This window comes from Carassius carassius, chromosome 6 (genome assembly GCF_963082965.1).
Source record: "Carassius carassius chromosome 6, fCarCar2.1, whole genome shotgun sequence".
Taxonomy (NCBI): domain Eukaryota; kingdom Metazoa; phylum Chordata; class Actinopteri; order Cypriniformes; family Cyprinidae; genus Carassius; species Carassius carassius.
The window spans coordinates 8,153,276-8,174,240 of NC_081760.1; the positions used below are offsets into that span (position 1 = coordinate 8,153,276).

At 34.9% G+C, this 20,965-nt stretch overlaps 1 protein-coding gene across 1 annotated transcript; it reads left to right on the forward strand.

The window, feature by feature from the left end:
- Positions 1 to 232: 232 nt before the first annotated feature.
- LOC132142328 (lysosomal alpha-glucosidase-like) lies at positions 233 to 18,145 on the forward strand. Its single transcript, XM_059552123.1, has 20 exons — positions 233 to 399; positions 3,275 to 3,901; positions 4,439 to 4,587; positions 4,741 to 4,906; positions 5,819 to 5,915; positions 6,621 to 6,740; positions 6,826 to 6,944; positions 7,543 to 7,674; positions 8,278 to 8,388; positions 8,929 to 9,042; positions 9,139 to 9,223; positions 9,310 to 9,427; positions 11,742 to 11,875; positions 11,976 to 12,127; positions 12,414 to 12,562; positions 12,685 to 12,826; positions 12,922 to 13,020; positions 16,097 to 16,261; positions 17,199 to 17,345; positions 17,617 to 18,145. The coding sequence occupies exons 2-20, from the start codon at positions 3,281 to 3,283 to the stop codon at positions 17,677 to 17,679; spliced, it is 2,883 nt and encodes a 960-aa protein (XP_059408106.1). The 5' UTR covers positions 233 to 399; positions 3,275 to 3,280; the 3' UTR covers positions 17,680 to 18,145.
- The last annotated feature ends 2,820 nt before the right edge of the window (positions 18,146 to 20,965 follow it).

Genomic DNA, 20,965 nt, shown 5'->3' on the forward strand with positions numbered 1-20,965 from the left:
AACCGGATCTTTTTGATGTTCCATTAGAGCCGATTCGTAAAGTAAGGGCGTCTATGATAGTATTAGAATCGAAAAGTACGAGACGAAGTGGAAAAACGCAGATACAACATTTGACAAGAAAATTATTTAAAACACATGGAAAATGCAGAGGACATACATAGGGACTTTTGAGCGAATCATGTTGAGCACGTTCACTGTAACGATTCGCCTAAAGGAGCCGAATCGCAAAACGATTCTGATTCCAATTGCAACTGCAGAACGCACACAACAACACCAACTTCATAAGATATGAAACACCAGTGATATTTACCAGAGCGCAAACCAGAAGGTTTTCACTGATGTGATGTTGTGTGTCAAACACTGACACTTTTTAAAATCTGCATACCAACGGCATAAACAGTAAGTGCATTTAAATGTGCAGTTTTTCTTTTGTATGTGCTGCATGTGATGTTTTAAGTAAGCTCTTTCTTGGTCGTATGATGTGTTATAATAATATCACATGAGGTTGTTCTATGTCATTGTATCGATTTGTCTGCAAAATATAAATCTCATAAATCTATCATTTATTTAAAATCCCTCAACCTGTCGATAAACGTAAAATAACAGATTCTCATAGACTATAGTGCATTTCATGTATTCATATACCGTGGTATTTTAATGCCATATTATCCACAAAAAAACCCTATATAGTATTGTTGTTATTACACCTACATCTTTCAAGTAAGGTCACACTTTTACCCATGATTAGTCTCTACAGTAACAAACTGTCTGAAGGGTTGTGTCTGTTTTTAGTTTTAAAGCAGTGTAAAATGTCGAAGTATTTTGTTGGACTTTGATCTCTATCTTGTAAGAGTAGAGATATATACAGTTGGGGTCAAATTTTTACATACACTTTGCAGTATCTGCAAAATGTTAATTATTTTACCAAAATAAAAGCAAAACTCATGTAAATTTATAGTTAGTACTGACCTGAAAAAGATGTTCAGATGTTTACAGTCCATAAGAGAAAAGTCCACAAGAGATAATAGTAGCTGAATTTATAAAAATGAATCCAGTCATTTTCAAACGGACACTGATGATCCAGAAGGAAATATCCCTAAATATCTTTTTATTTTTTTTACTGCCCTTTAGAAGCTACAGAAGATATACTTAAATGTTATCCAGAAGACAAAATAAGTCAAATAAATAAATAAAAAATGTACCCTGATCTTTAAACTCAAAATGTTTTCACCTCCAGGCTCTTAATGTATTGTTTCCTTCTGGATCATCAGTGAGCATTTGATTCTTTAGTAATAGTTATATTTGAGTCCCTCGGTTGTCCTCAGTGATCTCAAAATCATACAGTCATTTTTGGAAGGGGTACAAACACGTGAAAGATGCTGGAAAACCAAAGAATTTGTGGGACCTGAAAGATTTTTCTGAAGAACGGCAGGCAGTTTAACTGTTCAGGACAAACATGGGACTCATGAACAACTGTCACAAAACAAAACAAAAACTGTGGATCATCCAGGTAACAACACCGTATTAAGAATTGAGCATATGTAAACTTTTCAAAGTTTAATTTTTATTAATTCAGCTATTATTTTCTCTTGAAGACTACTGTATATGTAAACGTCTTTTATGTGAATGAAATATCTTATTCAGGCCAATACTAAATAAAAAATACCATGCATTTTGTATGATCCCTCTTATTTTGGTGAAATTAACATTTGCAGTTACTGCATAGTGTATGTAAAATTTTGACCCCAACTGTAGCTTGTCTGTGAATCTAATGCTGAGCTGCTCCATGCAGTTACAGAACATTTGGGCTTCGTCTCAGAACTTGGGAGCTCCCTACAAATATAGCAATTCTGGACAACTGCACATTTGCAAATAGGAGGAGAGCTGAATATTCCTTGGTAGTTTTCCCTCAAATGTTCTTGATTAAAAGACATGTTTTATGAATTAAAAAAAACTTTGTTTGTGAATGCTTGCTTTTTTAAAACTTTGGAAAAAGAGAAAACATCATGAGTCTTTTTTAGCTGAAGAGGTACAGAATGATAATTGGTCTCATTTCCTCTCCAACAGGATGCTTTCTCCAAACTTGCCCACTTCCCTCTCTAGTTCTTCCCCATATCTGCAGTTTCATGTACTTTAGAAAGTTTTCAACTCTGTGTGACATTTGTCACGTGACTTCCAGTGGGATTTAATATTGGCAAATACATCATCCTTATAACTGTGTCCTATAGGGGCTGAAACTGCTGAGAATCCTGCTGATGCATGTAATGTTTTCTTGTTTAGTTTTTATCATTGAGCTGAAAAATTTTCTTAACTGATTCTTAACAGAAGTGTGACGTGACATGTGGCCAAGTATGGTGACCCATAATCGGAATTAGTGCTCTGCATCTATCCCGTCCTCAGTGCACACACACAGCAGTGAACACACACACACACACACCCGGAGCAGTGGACAGCCATTTATGCTGCAGTGCCCGGGGAGCAGTTGGGGTTCGGTGCCTTGCTCAAAGACACCTGTGGTGGCTGGTACGAGACTCGAACCTGCAACCTTTGGGTTATGAGTCTGTGACTATTATTCTGATTTGATAGTATCAATTATACTATCAAATACTTTATTCTGAAATTAGTCTGAATCTTTTATGCTCACCAAGGTTGCATGTATTTGAAAAAAAGTAGTAAAACAGTAATATTGTGAAATAATATTAAACAACTTTCTATTTTAATATTTTTTAAAAACATAATTAATTCCTTTGGTGGAAAAAGCTGAATTTTCAGCATCATTAGTCTCAGTCTCAGTTTCATTAATTTTTTAAAGCACAATTAAAAACGACCACATTTGACCAATGTGCTGTAAAATGTATAATAATTTTTTTATTCGATATTTACCGTAATCTATTTAACTCTCACTTAAAGTTAATATTTTACAGGCTCTCTAATAATTCAGTTACACTGTTAAATGTAATCTTTTATGAAGCTAAGGTCAAAAGGAAATATTGTATTGTACAACTGTGGATTATAATTATAACGCCCAGTTTCACTTGTTGCATTTAAAATGATTGATTTAAATTAATTACATCATTGTATAGAACGTAATAGAAACCAAGCTAATATAAAATAAAATAAATGGCCAGTATAATTCAAGCAACAGTGCTTCTTTGAGAGGTATGAATTAGTCTGATTGCACAAACAAGTTATAAGATTTCATTCTTAGGGTTAGAAGATGTTGTTGCCTTAGTAAATACTCTTAATTATCTTCTTTTTTCTTCATAACCTTAAGTTTGAAATGGTGTCGTACAAGAGACTCACCCCTGAGGAAGTACATTTCTCAGGAGCTGCATTATTGGATGCTGATGAGTCGACGGACACCGATCTGAAGGAAGAACACCCAGAACTGCCCCTGCTGCCCCAGAGTCCTCGCTGCTCCATCACTATTGCCCTGCTGACCTTTGGAGGACTTATTGTGGTTCTCTCTGGTGTCTGGCTGCTTGGAACTATATTTTGGTTACATAAGCCACCCTCCACAGAACCTCATAGGCCCCCTCTTCCAGCTGTGGCTAGAAGCCCAAACGGGGCGTGGTTGCAGCCAGAGTCCTGCTCGCAGATACCAGAAGCTTGGAGGTTTGACTGTTATCCAGAGAGAGGTGTGGTGGTCACAGAGGAGATGTGCCATGCTCGAAACTGCTGCTTCATACAGCACTCACAGGCTAAGACATCAGGACGGAATGGAGTGCCCTGGTGTTTCTACACACCTGACTATCCGTCCTACGAGTTGGTGTCAATTACTAACACTGAGATTGGGAAGGCTGGAAAACTGCTTCGGAACAAAAAAACGTATTATCCTAAAGACATAGATGCACTGCAGCTGGAGGTGCTGTATGAGGAGGACAACAGACTGCATGTGAAGGTGGGAGAACTTTTGGTCTTCCTGTTTCTGGCTGGTTAGGCTCGCCATCTCTATTTATCAAGCAAAATGTGTTCAAAACATTATTTATTCATTACTGTTGACGTCAAAGTCCTGAATACAAAATATATATATATATATATTTTCGTTGGTAAAATTATCCGTTAACATTTATTTACATCACAGACCTCTAGAATTAAATTAGATCTCTGACAAAAAAGGCAAGGCAAGTTTTTTTTATATACCACATTTTGTACACAATGGTAATTCAAAGTGCTTCACATAAAAGAAAGTAAAATAATCATAAAAAATTATAATATTCACAAAAATAAAACAGGGAATTTAAAAACTTTGAAAATTATTTAAAAGTTGATTTAAAATGAATTTTAGACAGTACAGTCATTTTGGATATATATATATATATATATATATATATATATATATATATATATATATATATATATATATAAATATTGTGAAATATATTATTACAATTCAAACAAACTATTTTCTATTTTTGTATTCCTGTATCATGTACAGATAACAGATCCGGCTGAAAAGAGGTATGAGGTGCCTATAGATGTTCCTGTGGTTCAGAAAAGAGCATCATCAAACCCCTCTTACACTGTAGACTTCATCAAAGAACCCTTTGGGCTGATCGTCAAGAGAGCACAAACAGGAGCTGTACTGTAAGTACTGTTTATTTTCAACTAAAATGAAAACACAGACCTGTTAAAAAAAATAAAAATGGAATGATTTAGTTTCTTTTACCATTAGAAGTGATCACCAGTAAACTCTTTGTATCAGTATTGAATTATTAACATCTGTTCATTTGCCATCAGGCTGAATACATCCATAGCTCCTCTCTTCTACGCGGATCAGTTTCTGCAGATGTCCACATCATTACCATCTCGTTTCATATATGGACTGGGTGAACATCGCTCCAACTTTCTGCATGACGTCCAGTGGAACACTCTCACTATGTGGGCTCGAGACGTCCCACCCATGGTACCTTGACATTTGTCTTCTGACGTATGAATCTGTCAGTTCTGTTTCAAATCTAATAACAAGCCTTAAAGAAATGGTTCATGCAAAAATACATTTTCTGAAAATGTGCTCATCCTCTGATCATCTAACATAGAAGTGTTTGTTATTTCATTGGAACAGATTTTGGAAAAATTTAGCATTACATGACTTGCTTACCAATGGATCCACTGCAATGAATGGGTGCCATCAGAATGATAGTCAAAACAGCTGATAAAAACATCACAATATTCCACAAGTAATCCACATGGCTGCAGCCCATCAATTCCTGTCTTGTGAAGTGAAAAGCTGCTTGTTTGTAAGAGACAAAAACAACAAAAAGATGATTTTAACTTCAATCCATTGTTTCTGGCCAAAATACAAGTCCATAATCCACTATTATGCATTGTCCAGGGAAAAAGTCCATCCCCTTGTTGTCCTCTCACATTATAATCCAGCTACATAGTTGTTTAGAAATGTTTTAGACTGTATTTGCTTGTAAATGGTGCTTAGCCTGTGTATATTTCTCTCTTGATTCAGAAAGATTACTTTTTCTCTGGAGGAAGCCATTTTATGGATAGGGGACTCATATTTAAGCCAGAAACAATGGATTTGAAGTAAAAATACTTAATAATGGATTAAAAACAAACACGTCGTAGACATTAATAGATGGACTGCAGTGTTGTGGATTGCTTATGGATTATTTTAATGTTTTTGTCAGCTGTTTGAACTCTCATTCTGACGGCACCCATTTACTGCAGAGGATCCATTGGTGAGCATATTACATTGTACATTATAACTTGACCCCCTTAAAAGCACTTCGAGCATCATTCCAGATTAATATATGTTCCAGATCGCACTGAATGTTCTGCGTTTGTTCATTATCGGTTCTTTCAGGAGCTGACCAACCTCTATGGCGTCCATCCCTTTTATGTTTCCATGGAATCTGATGGAATGGCACATGGGTTTTTCATGCTCAACAGCAATGCAATGGGTAGGCTCACACATATGCACATGTGATTCTAAATTGACATTGAGGTGAATGTGCATTTCATATTCTTCCAATGCAAACCATGTACCACTTCACAAGCAATGAATCTCAGTTTAAATAGTATAGACCTGCTTTGACTGAACTAGGTTGCATGTTATTTTTGCTCTGAGCCTTGTTTGATTTGTCATGTTCATGATAAGCCTTGTATTTGATCATGATAATACACCCAATTATAAGATTAATATTTTGTGTTGTCAGGGACATTCATGTCTATGTTCTTATCAAGAATAATCATATCAGCTTCACATCAGCTTCCTACACGATACTTTGAACTATTAGTTGTGTTAATTTGTAAACCTTTATGAAACACTATTTCTATATATCTAAATGAAACTGCTTTTCGAAAAAAGAAAAATGGCAGAGCAGAATTTTATACCTTATTGATCGGATTGTTGTATCGTTGTTGTTTGCTAATACCTGCGACTCGAGTTACTATATACTATTTATGTATTTATTTATACATTCTTTGTAATTATATTTTTCAATTTACCATATTTGTAAATACTTCATGGCATTACAGTGGTGCATGTCTGAAAAAATGCTATTAAAATGCTAAATAGGGTATTAAACAATGGTAATGCCGCCTTATACTTTTGTAAGTATGTGCTGTCTGAACTTAGTAATGACTTGTGTAAATAATCTTTGTAGATGTGGCTCTGCAGCCTGCTCCTGCTATCACCTGGCGTATGATTGGTGGGATCCTTGACTTTTACATTTTCCTAGGCCCGGATCCCAGCTCTGTGATTGCTCAGTACTTGGATGTTGTAGGTCAGCAAGCATCATGAGCAGTATTTGATAAGTATTTATGACATGAGGTTCATGAACTAATCATTGTATATTTTCTTTTTCACAGGGAAGCCTGCAATGCCCATCTACTGGGCTCTGGGCTATCATCTCTGCCGATGGGGCTACAAGTCAAGTGACAAAACCTGGAATGTTGTAAAAGAAATGCGTAATTTTGGGATACCTCAGGTACTGTAGTTCTTAGATTGGTTGGAATTTTAACTCTTCAGTTGTAACCCTCCAGATTTACGCTTTCGACAGACATCAAGAAAAATGATTAAATTAATTCAGCATGGAAAATGCAAAAAATGTCAAATGCAAAACATGGAAAATTAGCTAAAACTATTAACTAGTTTTGTTTTCAGTAATTGTAATAAAGCTTAAATAAAATAATATATTATAAAAAAATTTTTTTTAATGTTTCCTTGGCTACTAACTGAAAAAAAATAAGTTGAAGTATTAATTTTTTTTTTTTTTAAATAAAAATACAGTAATGCTATATTCTCACATATATGACATGACAAAAGCACATACAATTATTAGAATTGAAACTAAAATTAAAATAAATAAATCTAATCAAAACTATACGTACTGTAATAGTAAATAAATAATAGTAGTATATAACTCAATCAGCAATGCTTGTTTACCCCCAAAGCAAACACTGAGCTGTTGTGATGAACCACAGAAAAACACTGACTTGGCATTATGCATTTAGCATAAGGAATAGAAAGCTTTGCACTAACTGCAAATTGTTCAAATAGCAAACTGATTTTTTTCTGTCTTTCAGGATGTTCAGTGGAATGACATTGACTACATGGATCATGCTTTAGATTTCACTTATGACACTATGAACTTTTCCACCCTTCCTGACCTTGTGAAAGACCTTCATAGACATGATCAACACTACGTCATGATCCTGGTACACACGCACTTTGACACAATTACACAAGAATCATTTGTGAAATGAATGAACTACCCCTGTAGGTACTCTTCCAGAACACCTAAATGGTCTTGAAAGGTAACTGACTTCATACATCCACTAATAATCTCCTTGACACCAGTTCGTTGTCATTGCTCCAAAAAAAAAAAAAAAAAAAAAATTTGTTTCACGCTCAAACGATAGCTCTTGCATCTTTTGTTAGAAGATGCCAGTTGGTTTAATATGTGATGACATTCATTCATGTTCAGTGTGGCCTAAATAATTTTTGGAGACTGTTAATAGATTTATTTATAAATTAAAAATCAAAATGAGAGGAGCTCCTATGTTCTATGGGTTTATAAAATATGTTTCCCCTGCAAAATATCCATTTGACACACTTCCTCTTTTGGCTCTCGTCTTTTTTGTGGAGCAGTAGAATCACACTGACAGTCATGAGGCCGATTTGGCAACTGAATGTTTCACATGACTGCAGTTGAAACCCTCACTGAAGCGTTTGGATGTGTCACTGGATTTACTGTAGCTGAAGTGTGCTTGATGTAAACTGCAGCTTGTGTGTTTGTCTCTTTTGCACTTCCTCATCAGGATCCCGGAATCAGTAACTCTCAGCCTTCTGGCTCCTACTGGCCATTTGATGAGGGGAAGAAGAGGGGCATCTTCATCAATGATTCGAATGGAGACATCCTTACTGGGAAGGTACACTTAAGTATATAAATTATTATATTAATTACTATATTAATTACTATATAATTACTATATTATATTATAAGTATACAATTAAATATATATTTGTCTTATGCTTACCAAGACTGCATTTATTTGATCAAAAATACAGTAATAGTAGTAATATTGTAAAATATAATTAAAATGTAAAGCTATAGGTGTTTGAATATATTTAAAACTGTAATTTATTTCTGTGATGGAAAACTTTTGTTTTCAGTGTCACATGATCCTTCAGAAATCATTTTAATATGATTTGAAACTAAATATTTTGTAACATTTCTTAATTTCTTTTCTATCACCTTTGACAATTTAATGTGGAATTGTTAAATAAAGGTATTAATTTGTGAAATTACTATAAATTTGATCATGGCTGGCATGTAAACCGTGGCTTCGCAACCAATAATAAACTTGTGTAATTCTGCAATAGATGTCAGTATATAAGTAATAATTAATATTATTATACATTTGTTATGTGACTGAGACTTGACTGCAGGTGCTTTTTTTTTTTCTTAGGTCTGGCCAGGACTCACGGCCTTTCCAGATTTCTCCAATCCAGACACACATGAATGGTGGTACCAGAATCTGAAGAGTTTCCATGAAAAAGTGCCTTTTGATGGCGTGTGGATTGTAAGTTGTGCATTTGCATTGTTGCCTATTTGACGGTTTTTATTTGCAGCTACCCAAGCATTGATCATGTTCTCTTCTTTATTTCTCTCCCCCAAGGACATGAATGAACCATCTAATTTTTTTGATGGATCACTGAATGGCTGTCCTGAGAATGAACTGGAAAATCCTCCATACACCCCAGGTATCAGTGTAGTAGCTATTATGTGGAGATCTAATTGTGCCTGCTATGTTTATTCCAACGATGAGACATGGTATTGTCTGCTGTAGGGATTCTGGGTGGGACATTAAAGGCCAAAACTGTGTGTGCATCTGCACGTCAGAAAATCTCCACTCACTACAACATACACAGTCTGTATGGACTCATGGAAGCTAAGGCAACTGAAAGGTACACTCAAACATACAATACACAGACATTACTGTTCAAAAGTTTGGGGTCAGTATTTTTTTAATGCTTTGAAATTAATACTTTTATTCAGCAAGGATGCATTGAATTGATCGAAAGTGACAAAGACATTTATAATGGTTATAATGGTAGTTAGTTTGACATTTGACATTCATAATTTTTTTTTTTTTTTGCCAATTAAACTCTTTGTGGCTGTTATGTTTTGAGCCCAAACTAACTCAGATTGTCATAATTATATGCCCTTTACGTTGCACAAGGCTTAATTTCTAGTAGGGCTGCTCCGATCACGATCGGCTGATCATTAATGCGCATCTTGTCATTAAAGCCGGTTCTCTAATCAGCGGTAAATTCCCTCAGGTGTGTGATTTCACATAGAGCAGCTGTTACTACACGGAGCCATTGTTAACTGAGAAGATGCGCAAATAAACGCTGAAAATGAAGTGGATTTGCGAATCTTCTCAGTTAACAATGGCTCTGTGTAGTAACAGCTGCTCTATGTGAAATCACACACCTGAGGGAATTTACCGCTGATTAGAGAACCGGCTTTACTGACGAGATGCGCATAACGATCGGCCGATCGTGATCGGAGCAGCCCTAATTTCTAGGGCGGAAAATTGTAAACAATTAACCATTTAAATTAATTAAACAATTTAACTATGTGACATTATATTATAAAACCAAAACTTAAATGTTCAGATAAACATCCCTGTTATTGCACAAAGTTCCGTTTTTTTAATTACCGTTTTATGCGTTTTATAATAATTTTAAAATGTTTAATGTATGCAATAATATAAATACATTAAACGACAACACCATTTGATCTAAAGGTATCAAACCAACTGTAAAATATACAGAATATTATTCAGTATAATGCACAAGGCTTAGTTTTTCAGATTATGCCTTTATTGTTTTTATATACAGTATTGAATCCATATTTTTCAATAGTTTTATATACTGTACCCACTTAAATTAATGAAACTGACACCGTTGGAGATAAAGGTATCAAACCAACTGTAATATATTCAGAATATTATTCTTTATAAAAAACTCTATATATTGGTTTTTAAGATTATGCTTTTATTGATTTTATTTTGTTTTATTTTAGTAAAGGATCCTGCAAGCACTTTAATTTATCCCCCTTTACTCATTTTTACTGCACAAAAAGTGGTTTAATAACTTTGAATGTTACAGGGACTGATTATTACAAATGCAGATTCCACTGTGTTCTGGTTAAAGCATTTTTATTTATTTATTTATTGCTAAGGTTTATATGTGGTGGTGTTCTTAATGACAGCTTTCCTTAACAATATATACTATTCCTAATATAAGAAATATCCCAATATATCACATTGCTTACATTATCGCAGTGCATCGCAATATATTGTATTGCAACCCCTGTATCGTGATACGTATCAAATCGCTAGATTCTTGGCAATACACAGCCCTAATAGTTATGAAGAAATGATGCATTAAAAATTAACGCACTCTTCATTTAATGCACCTGCCCCAGACCTACAAAAGTCATTTAATGTTTCATACAGTTGATTGGCAGCACATCATTGTCCGTTTTAGATACATTTTTAACAAAAATATTACAACCGTTTAAATGAATGAAAGTCTCAGTGACTTTGTTAATCGTTAAGACATTTGCTGCCACCTACTTGCAGTTTAAACATTTATTTCATAATTCTGTAAATAAAAAACAATTAAATGAATCAATTTTTAATTCTTTCATAGTTTACTCGCCAACATGTTGTTTCAAATCTGTATGATTTTTTTTTTTTCGACCTAAATTAAGATATTTTGAAGAATGCTGTTAACTAAACTGTTTTGTATTCCATTGGCTTCCATTGTATGGACAAAATAAATTCCTCAAATTATCTTCTTTCATGTTCTACAGTTTGTGTTAGGCCATTGTAGTAAAATAGGTTTGTGTAATAAATTCTGTTGAATCAAGTAAAATATTTCCGTCTAAAGCTACTTTTCACAATGACTATTTGAACTGTTGCCACTAAAATTTTAAGCAGCACAATTGTTTTCAACTGTAATAATAAGAAAAGTTTCTTGAGTATTAAATCGGCACATTAAAATGATTTCTGAATTCTAGAAATACATTTCCATCACAGGAAAAAAACGAAAACGGTTACTTTCAATTGTAAATTTTTTTTTACAATATTACTGTTTTAAATATAATATAAAAAAATATATATATAATTTTCAAAGTAAAAAAAAAAAAACAGTCTTACACTTTCTGGTTATCAAATGTTAGTGGATCACGTCCATCTGTCTCTCTCAGTGCTTTGAGGAAGATCACAGATAAGCGTCCCTTCGTCATTTCCCGCTCTACGTTTCCCAGTCAGGGCAAGTATTCAGGCCACTGGCTCGGAGACAACAGGAGCCAATGGAAAGACCTGGCCACATCCATACCAGGTATAAACACACACACCTGTGCTCTGCTGAGGTCAGAGTTAGTCCCATAGAGTTTTGTATTTACTACAGCTACACTAACCACTTTCTTCCTCTTTCCCAGGTATGCTGACATTTAACATCCTGGGCATTCCTCTTATTGGGGCAGACATCTGTGGCTTTGGAGGCAGCACTACAGAAGAACTGTGTGTCCGATGGACCCAGCTTGGAGCTTTCTACCCCTTTTCAAGAAATCACAACTCCATAGATGAACAGGTGAACTTTCTTCCATCTGTCCTAAACACTCTTACTACAGCTGTTCAGTAATATTTTTTAGCTCTTAATGCTGAAATATGTGCTGTTTTAGAGCCTCTGTATGTTTTTTTATTATTATTATTATCCCATCTGTCAGTTGTTTTGGTAGTACAATATTGTTTTTATAATGTTTTTGTGTGTGTGTGTGTGTGTGTCTGTGTGTGTGTGTGTGTGTGTGTGTGTGTGTGTGTGTGTGTGTGTTTCAAAGACACTTTTCTGAATTAACAGTTTTGTCTTTTCACCACAGGATCAGGAACCAACTGCATTTAGTCCTGCAGCTCGAATAGCAATGAAAGAAGTCATCCTCCTGCGTTATTCCCTGTTCCCACATCTCTACACACTCTTCCATCATGCACACATCAGTGGACAGACAGTCGCCACACCACTGCTCTTCCAGTAAGATGAACACGAAACCTGACTATATGCAAATTTAAATTTTAAGGAATCATTTACTCCCAAACTTGAATGCGTAATCTAGTAGCATATATATATATATACTTTTTTGTGCTGTGTTTAAGGTTCCCAAACGATGAGAAGACATATGGGATAGATAAACAGTTCCTATGGGGAAAGAGTTTGCTGGTCACACCGGTTTTGGAGGCAGGGCAAGATCATGTTGTAGGATATTTCCCTAAAGGTCTCTGGTACGATTTCCACACCGTAAGTCACATCTCTCTGGAATCCTTCTGAGAAACTCACAATTCTCTTACTTTAGAGTCTCTTACAATATTCATATTCATTTGTCTCATATTTAGGGTGACACATTGTTAAGCAGTGGAGAAGAAATCAATCTTAAGGCTCCAATAGACAAAATCAACCTACATCTCAGAGAGGGTTCCATCATACCTACACAGGTGACAGAGACAGAGCACATTATATACATACTCATACATTATGTAACGGATATTTTTATGTATATAAGTATATATATATATATATATATATATATATATATATATATATATATATATATATATATATATATATATATATTTTAGTGCTGTCAATCGATTAAAAACTTTAACTAGATTAATCACACATTTTTTCTGTGATTAATCGCAATTAATCGCAATAAAAAAAGAAATGTTTTTGTACGTTTTTAATATATTTTTTAATGTAATAATTTAAGTTAATCAAATTAATGTAGAAACAACATAAAGACAGTATATTTTAAATACTTGTTTAAATGGCATCTTTTTATGAATGAAGGCCAGTATTACTGATATTAATACAGCTACTGATTTATTTATTTTTTTTACATTTATTATTAGGCTTCAAAAATATAACAGTTTTTAATTTAAGTAAACTTAAAACAATGCTAACATAAACCCATAATAAATGTCATGTTTACTCCTGCCCTTCCTGTCTTAACAGTTAGTTATCAAAGTTATATGCAGTCTGCACTGCATAAACTATAAATTAAATAGTTAATCCTTATTAAAGCTACAAAAGTTATTTAGTCAAGAGCTGCGAGTCATTTTCTCTGTTCCCTTTGTTCTTTAACTTTACTGACAGGAAGCTTTATTGACTGCTGTCCCTTTAAGAGCAGACAGACACGCGGATCTCACCGTTTATCTACTGTCTATGGATCTCGGCTCATTCTCTCACAACTCTTTTTGTTCATTTTAGACTTTATATAAATCATTTAAGATTGCTCTTATGAGGATAATCGACAAAACTGGCACTTTGGGATGTTTATTGTTAGTTCAAGCGCTTAAGAGAACTGAATTCTGGCGCCCTGTCTATGCATTGTGTGTGTGTGTGTGTGTGTGTGTGTACGTGTGTATGTGTCACATAAGGGCATTCACAGACAGCACATTCCCTTTTGTCTTGCCGCGCTTGAAATGTTTAAAAGCATTTAAATGAATAAGAGCGCGATCATATAATGTAAAGCTAGCCAACGGATGGCAGAAAATACAGATGCTGCGTTAATTGCGTTAAATATTTTGACACGTTAAACCAGACAAAAATTAATCGCATGCGTTTACGCGTTAACGTTGACAGCACTAATATATATATATACAGGTCCTTCTCAAAAAATTTGCATATTGTGATAAAGTTCATTATTTTCCATAATTTTATGATAAAAATTAAACTTTCATATATTTTAGATTCAATGCACACCAACTGAAATATTTCAGGTCTTTTATTGTTTTAATACTGATGATTTTGGCATACAGCTCATGAAAACCCAAAATTCTTATCTCAAAAAATTAGCATATCATGAAAAGGTTCTCTAAACGAGCTATTAACCTAATCATCTGAATCAACTAATTAACTCTAAACACCTGCAAAAGATTCCTGAGGCTTTTAAAAACTCCCAGCCTGGTTCATTACTCAAAACCGCAATCATGGGTAAGACTGCTGACCAGAAGGCCATCATTGACACCCTCAAGCAAGAGGGTAAGACACAGAAAGAAATTTCTGAACGAATAGGCTGTTCCCAGAGTGCTGTATCAAGGCACCTCAGTGGGAAGTCTGTGGGAAGGAAAAAGTGTGGCAAAAAACGCTGCACAATGAGAAGAGGTGACCGGACCTTAGGAAGATTGTGGAGAAGGACCGATTCCAGACCTTGGGGGACCTGCGGAAGCAGTGGACTGAGTCTGGAGTAGAAACATCCAGAGCCACCGTGCACAGGCGTGTGCAGGAAATGGGCTACAGGTGCCGCATTCCCCAGGTCAAGCCACTTTTGAACCAGAAACAGCGGCAGAAGCGCCTGGGCTACAGAGAAGCAGCACTGGACTTTTGGACAAATTTTGCATGTCATTCGGAAATCAAGGTGCCAGAGTCTGGAGGAAGACTGGGGAGAAGGAAATGCCAAAATGCCTGAAGTCCAGTGTCAAGTACCCACAGTCAGTGATGGTTTGGGGTGCCATGTCAGCTGTTTGTGTTTGTCCACTGTGTTTTATCAAGGGCAGGGTCAATGCAGCTAGCTATCAGGAGATTTTGGAGCACTTCATGCTTCCATCTGCTGAAAAGCTTTATGGAGATGAAGATTTCATTTTTCAGCACGACCTGGCACCTGCTCACAGTGCCAAAACCACTGGTAAATGGTTTACTGACCATGGTACTACTGTGCTCAATTGGCCTGCCAACTCTCCTGACCTGAACCCCATAGAGAATCCGTGGGATATTGTGAAGAGAAAGTTGAGAGACGCAAGACCCAACACTCTGGATGAGCTTAAGGCCGCTATCGAAGCATCCTGGGCCTCCATAACACCTCAGCAGTGCCACAGGCTGATTGCCTCCATGCCACGCCGCATTGAAGCAGTCATTTCTGCAAAAGGATTCCCGACCAAGTATTGAGTGCATAACTGAACATAATTATTTGAAGGTTGACTTTTTTTTTTTTTTTATTAAAAACACTTTTCTTTTATTGGTCGGATGAAATATGCTACTTTTTTGAGATAGGAATTTTGGGTTTTCATGAGCTGTATGCCAAAATCATCAGTATTAAAACAATAAAAGACCTGAAATATTTCAGTTGGTGTGCAATGAATCTAAAATATATGAAAGTTTAATTTTTATCATTACATTATGGAAAATAATGAACTTTATCACAATATGCTAATTTTTTGAGAAGGACCTGTGTATATATATATATATATATATATATATATAAGTAATTTCTGTATCATTTTATATTATATATACACGTGTATATATATGTATATATAATATACACACACACAATAATAGTTTTGTGAGCTCTGGCGGAGAAGAACATTTTCAGCAAATAATACAAACACACACACACAGTAAGTAAGATATATTTATAGTCTAATGTAATAATAGAGCTATAATTATAGGGCAAACTTTGTTATTCAGATGACATTAACTTTTTGGTAGCATTTGCACATATGCATGTGTATATACCGTCTGATCACTTCTGTCTGTTGCCTTGTTTATTTGAAATTGTTTGTGTTTCAGAGACCTAACACCACCCTGTGGGTGAGCAGCGGTCAGCCCCTTAATCTGATTGTGAGTCTGAGTGAGGACGGCCTGGCCAAGGGTGATTTATTTTGGGATGATGGAGAGACCATTGACACTTACGAGAAAGATCAGTATGCTTACATCTATTTCACAGTAGAACAGGTACAGAAAATGCACAATTTACATCTACTGCAATAAACCAGCATGCTTTTGTTTTCAAAGGGGACATCAGATGCATATTTCCCACAATTATTTGGGGTCTTCATGAAATGTCTGTAACACACTTTTGTTAAAATTCCTCAGTGGTCATGTGAAACAACACCCTTTTTGACTGTCAAAAACAGCTGTGATCACAGCGATCCATTTCAGTGCATGTCTCTTTAAATGATAATGAGCTACTGCTCACCCCACCCCTCTCTTCTGTTTTTCGTGTATTCGGTGGTGGGTTACCATCAAAAATAAAACTAATCCTCTGGCTTTGGTGTCGGGAGAAAATGAAGACTTATGTTCATTTTTACATCCAAATACAAAAAACCTAAATTGCTTATGAGACATTGTCGCTACAGAAGAAAATGGCAGACAGTGTACTACTGGCTGAGGGTGGAAATATGCTAATTAGGGACAGTCCATGAGTCCTGCGCAGGGTCTGAGCAGTTTGACATCATCGTGCACAGAAAATCAAAACCGCTTGATAATAGAGACTGTTTAGGTTTTTTGGGGGGATTAAAAAAAAGGAGTAAATTGATTTTTATCATTGTAATGTGGTTGTTCCCACACACTGCTAAGACAGATTTACATGCAAACACCATGTAAAAGTGAATTTTGCATCTGATGTCCCTTTTAATAAGCATTAATTTGATCCGTATACTATTGGCATGTTATAAAATGATATTTACATCACCTCTGTTAAATCTTTTAATTATTATTCAGTTTATACCCATTTTTATCCAAAAGTATTTTATTAAATGTAACACTTGCTTGTTCTTAAATGTTTCTCTAAATGATCCTGATGTCAACTACTTTGGATAATTTGCATTAGTTATTACCCTGCCTGATATCAGGGATGATGACTATAATCTTCTTTATTTATAATCTCCAGAATACGATGACATCAGAGGTGCTGCATAATCATGAAGAGGCTGCTTACATCACCGTGGAGACCGTTTCCTTTTATGGGGTGAAGGTGGAGCCAGAAAACGTAACTGTGAATTCACAAGAGGCAGCGTTCTCTTACCGTGACAATCAGGTAATACAGTATACTTTAATATTGTTTTAGGAGTGATGGTTTTATACATTTTGTTATCAGGTGAATATTGAAATGTTCCCAGTAAGTTAGAAGGATAAACACTTTCATTCGCAGTCCTCTGAAACAAGCTTTCAATTAGCAGTGGTATCGATCATGATTTTATTTTTTATTTTAAAAAATAAATAGTTAAATACAGTAATCTAAGTACCAAAAAAAAAAAAAAATTTGTTTATGCAAAATGAAATATTTTTCTTGTCTTATGCCCATCTAGGTGCTGACAGTAACAGACTTGGGTCTGAACCTCAGTCGTAACTTCACAATCAACTGGATGTAAATGTGAAAGTCATCACCACTATTTCAAAATTGTAAGTTGCTGCAGAAATCATGACCGTAACATCCCGAATGACTTCATCTCAGTACTTGCACAATGGTGGTTCTGGTTCCAACCTGAAATCAAATATAAACCAGAAAGGATAAGACAGATTATTGATTGTATGTTGAATGTTTGTATTATTGACCCAGTGGTGGTCAGTTGCACTCAAGAGGGAGCAAAACCGAAGGGAAGAATTTTGTTTTTTGATTAATTTAGTTTGTTCTGTTATTGGGTAGATATATATATTTTACCTGCTGTTATTATTACTGCCTTTTATTGCTGACACTTCTTAAGATTGATTCTTCTGACACTCTTTTAAACCTTTTACTGGTGAATAAAGCTTTTCATCTTAAAGTTCATAATGGTTTACACTAAGCCATACCACCAAAAAGGAGGCAAGTTCAAGTTGATTTTGAGTATCTTAAAATAAAATTTTTGTAGTGATGCAGTGCACCATCAGATCCTGCTGAAATCATAACCTTAAAGATTCTTTCAAATTAAGTTGATCATTATTATTTTGATTTGCATATGTGTATATATATATATTGTTTACTAGCATGTTTTACAGGACATTCTGATGCTGCAGGAATGCATGTTTGAGCTTTAGTTTCCATGTACTGACAGGCTTGTAATTTAAATGATCCGATATGTTCAGCCAATCCAAATGTGACAGAAATAGTTTTCGTTCTCATGTATGATTTGTTTTATCGTCCAAAGTGAGTAGTTCTAAAAATTAATAGCCATGAAAATATAACACAAGTAAATCGATGTACATTATTCATCATGGCTTGAAAAGGCTGATGAAGGTAATCTCCTACCACATGCTGTTGATATTAACATTTATATCATAACATGGTGCCTTATAGTTCATCAAAGATGTGATTCAACATTCAGTGGCTTTACTGTGAATGTATAAAACCCTCCTTTCAAAACACTGGGCTTCTTTACAACTTATGAAAACATTCAAATGTATAGATTTGTGTGCCTGAAACTTAATCTAAATAAGGCTTCTTTCCTTTAAATGACCCTGAACAAACTGCTGTACAGTATTTCACAAGAGTTACAGGGTAGTGTGCAATAAAGATTTGAAGTGTTCTTCTTTTTTCTTGTGTTTTTATTTTGACTTAAGGCAGTGATATGCCAACTAGCAATCACTTAGAAACGGTTCAGTATATAAAGAAAACACCAAGAAAACCCTAGAAACATGCTAAAACAACTCTGAACACCCTAGCATTAAGCAAAATGTGTTTCTGTCTTTAAAAAACATTTAATAAACCTGTTTTTGTTGTTTTAAGAAGCACTGTTATAAAACCTGTGCTGATAGTAACACGGCTTCCTCTGGGAGTGTATCTACACGTCTGAACCTTCAGCTTTCATCTCACACTGACACAAGACCTGTTTGAAGATCAAGGCCAGACTTGTGCTTCTGCGTCCAGCATGATATGACAACAAGCTGAAAGCCATATTTTTTATGGGAACACTCCCATATTTCTGTACGGGCCAAGAAATCAAGAAGAAGAAGAAGAGAGACGAATAAAGATAGAATTATGTATGGGGCAGGAAGAATTTCTTGATTAGTGACCGACGTCACTGACCGTATTAACTAGGCAATTAAAAATGATGAAGCTTTAAGAACATCCTGCATGTAGAAAAGTGCTTTTTAAAAAAGCCCCAAAACACATCCTTCCTCTGCCAAGAGATTTCATTTATTTACAACAGAGCCATCATAATTATCTTCAAAACATCCCAAAATACAGCAAACCTAGATAAGACATAATTACTAGAGTGCAAATGTGTTTTTGACAAGTTTATGAATATGAAAAATGTCAAAGCTAGATTCTGTTATTATCCACTTGATTCCTCTTGTAATATTCTGCAGTGAGAAAACATCTGATTCACAAAAGGACTGTTAAAAGACCAATAAACACCCTTCAGCTCGACGCTTTACGTCCCACAATAATAAATGACAATTAGAAAATATGACTTACCCATATGAAGATTTGTTAGCTCTTTACGGTTTTATTTGTGTACGGTGAAAAATATACTGTTCAGAAGTTTGAAGTCAGTAATGCTTTTTATGTTTCTGAAAGAAGTCTCTTATGCTCTATTATATTATATTATATAATAAAGAAATCTTACTGACCCCAAACAGTAGTATATCTGTAAATCCGATAGTTGCAGTTACAATTATATATTACTGGGAAAATATCAAAAATAAGTAAAATAAAATTAGGTGCCAAATAGTCAAATATAATCTAAAAATTACAAAATACCTAAAAGTAGCGAGTTGCATTTTAAGGTCCAGCAACTATGCTTGTTATTGAAGTCTCTGTTTTATGACTCCAAAAACCTAATTTCAATAAAATCAGCTCTGACTGCATAAAGTATTCATAAAGTAAGTTTGCTCTTGAAAGGAACCAAACCTATCAAATGCATAGTAATAAACTTAATGAAAAACACGGTGTACAGTGTGGAATAAAAAAAAAAAGGACTCAACTTCTGGAATATAGCATAATTTAATTCACAGTAAGAGATACAGTGAGATACAATGTAGCTCCAGCTAATTAGAAGTTATTTATTTGTATTGTGTTTATCTCACAATAAAATAATGTCTATTTTGGCTATAAAAACATAATTGCTTTAATTTTAGCCTAGAAGAAAACAGTAACACAATATCACATACTCCCTCTCATTCTCTGTGCATACTGTATTGATTGCTTCCAGATGTTACATCCTCTCACTCTGGCATTGCCTTGCCTTTTGTCAAGCTGCCAAAGATGAGACATTATACCACGAATGGTTGTCTTTAAGTCAGTTTGTCAGTCCATGATAAGGTAACTCACAGGGTTTTGGGGAAGCAGAAATATTGTCACACACAAATACATTCAGTTCAAGTTTGTTAGAAATGGCTCAGTCACACCACATGCTCTTTTAATGAGTTAAATCTCTTGGCAAGCAATCTCAGCATTTCCAAACAAAATTAATTTATTGTTTATCTTAATGTACCAATGAAGAAAAAAGTATGTGTGGTCTGCTACAAGCTATTAATAAAGAACAAGGAACCAACCGTTTTTATACACATTTCAAAATTGTCATACATTACACATGCACACACACACACACAAAGCCATAGGCTTATTTTGTGTGTATGTGTGCGTGCGCGTGCGTGTATATATATATATATATATATATATATATATATATATATATATATTTATATACAGGTGCTGGTCAAATAATTCTTTCA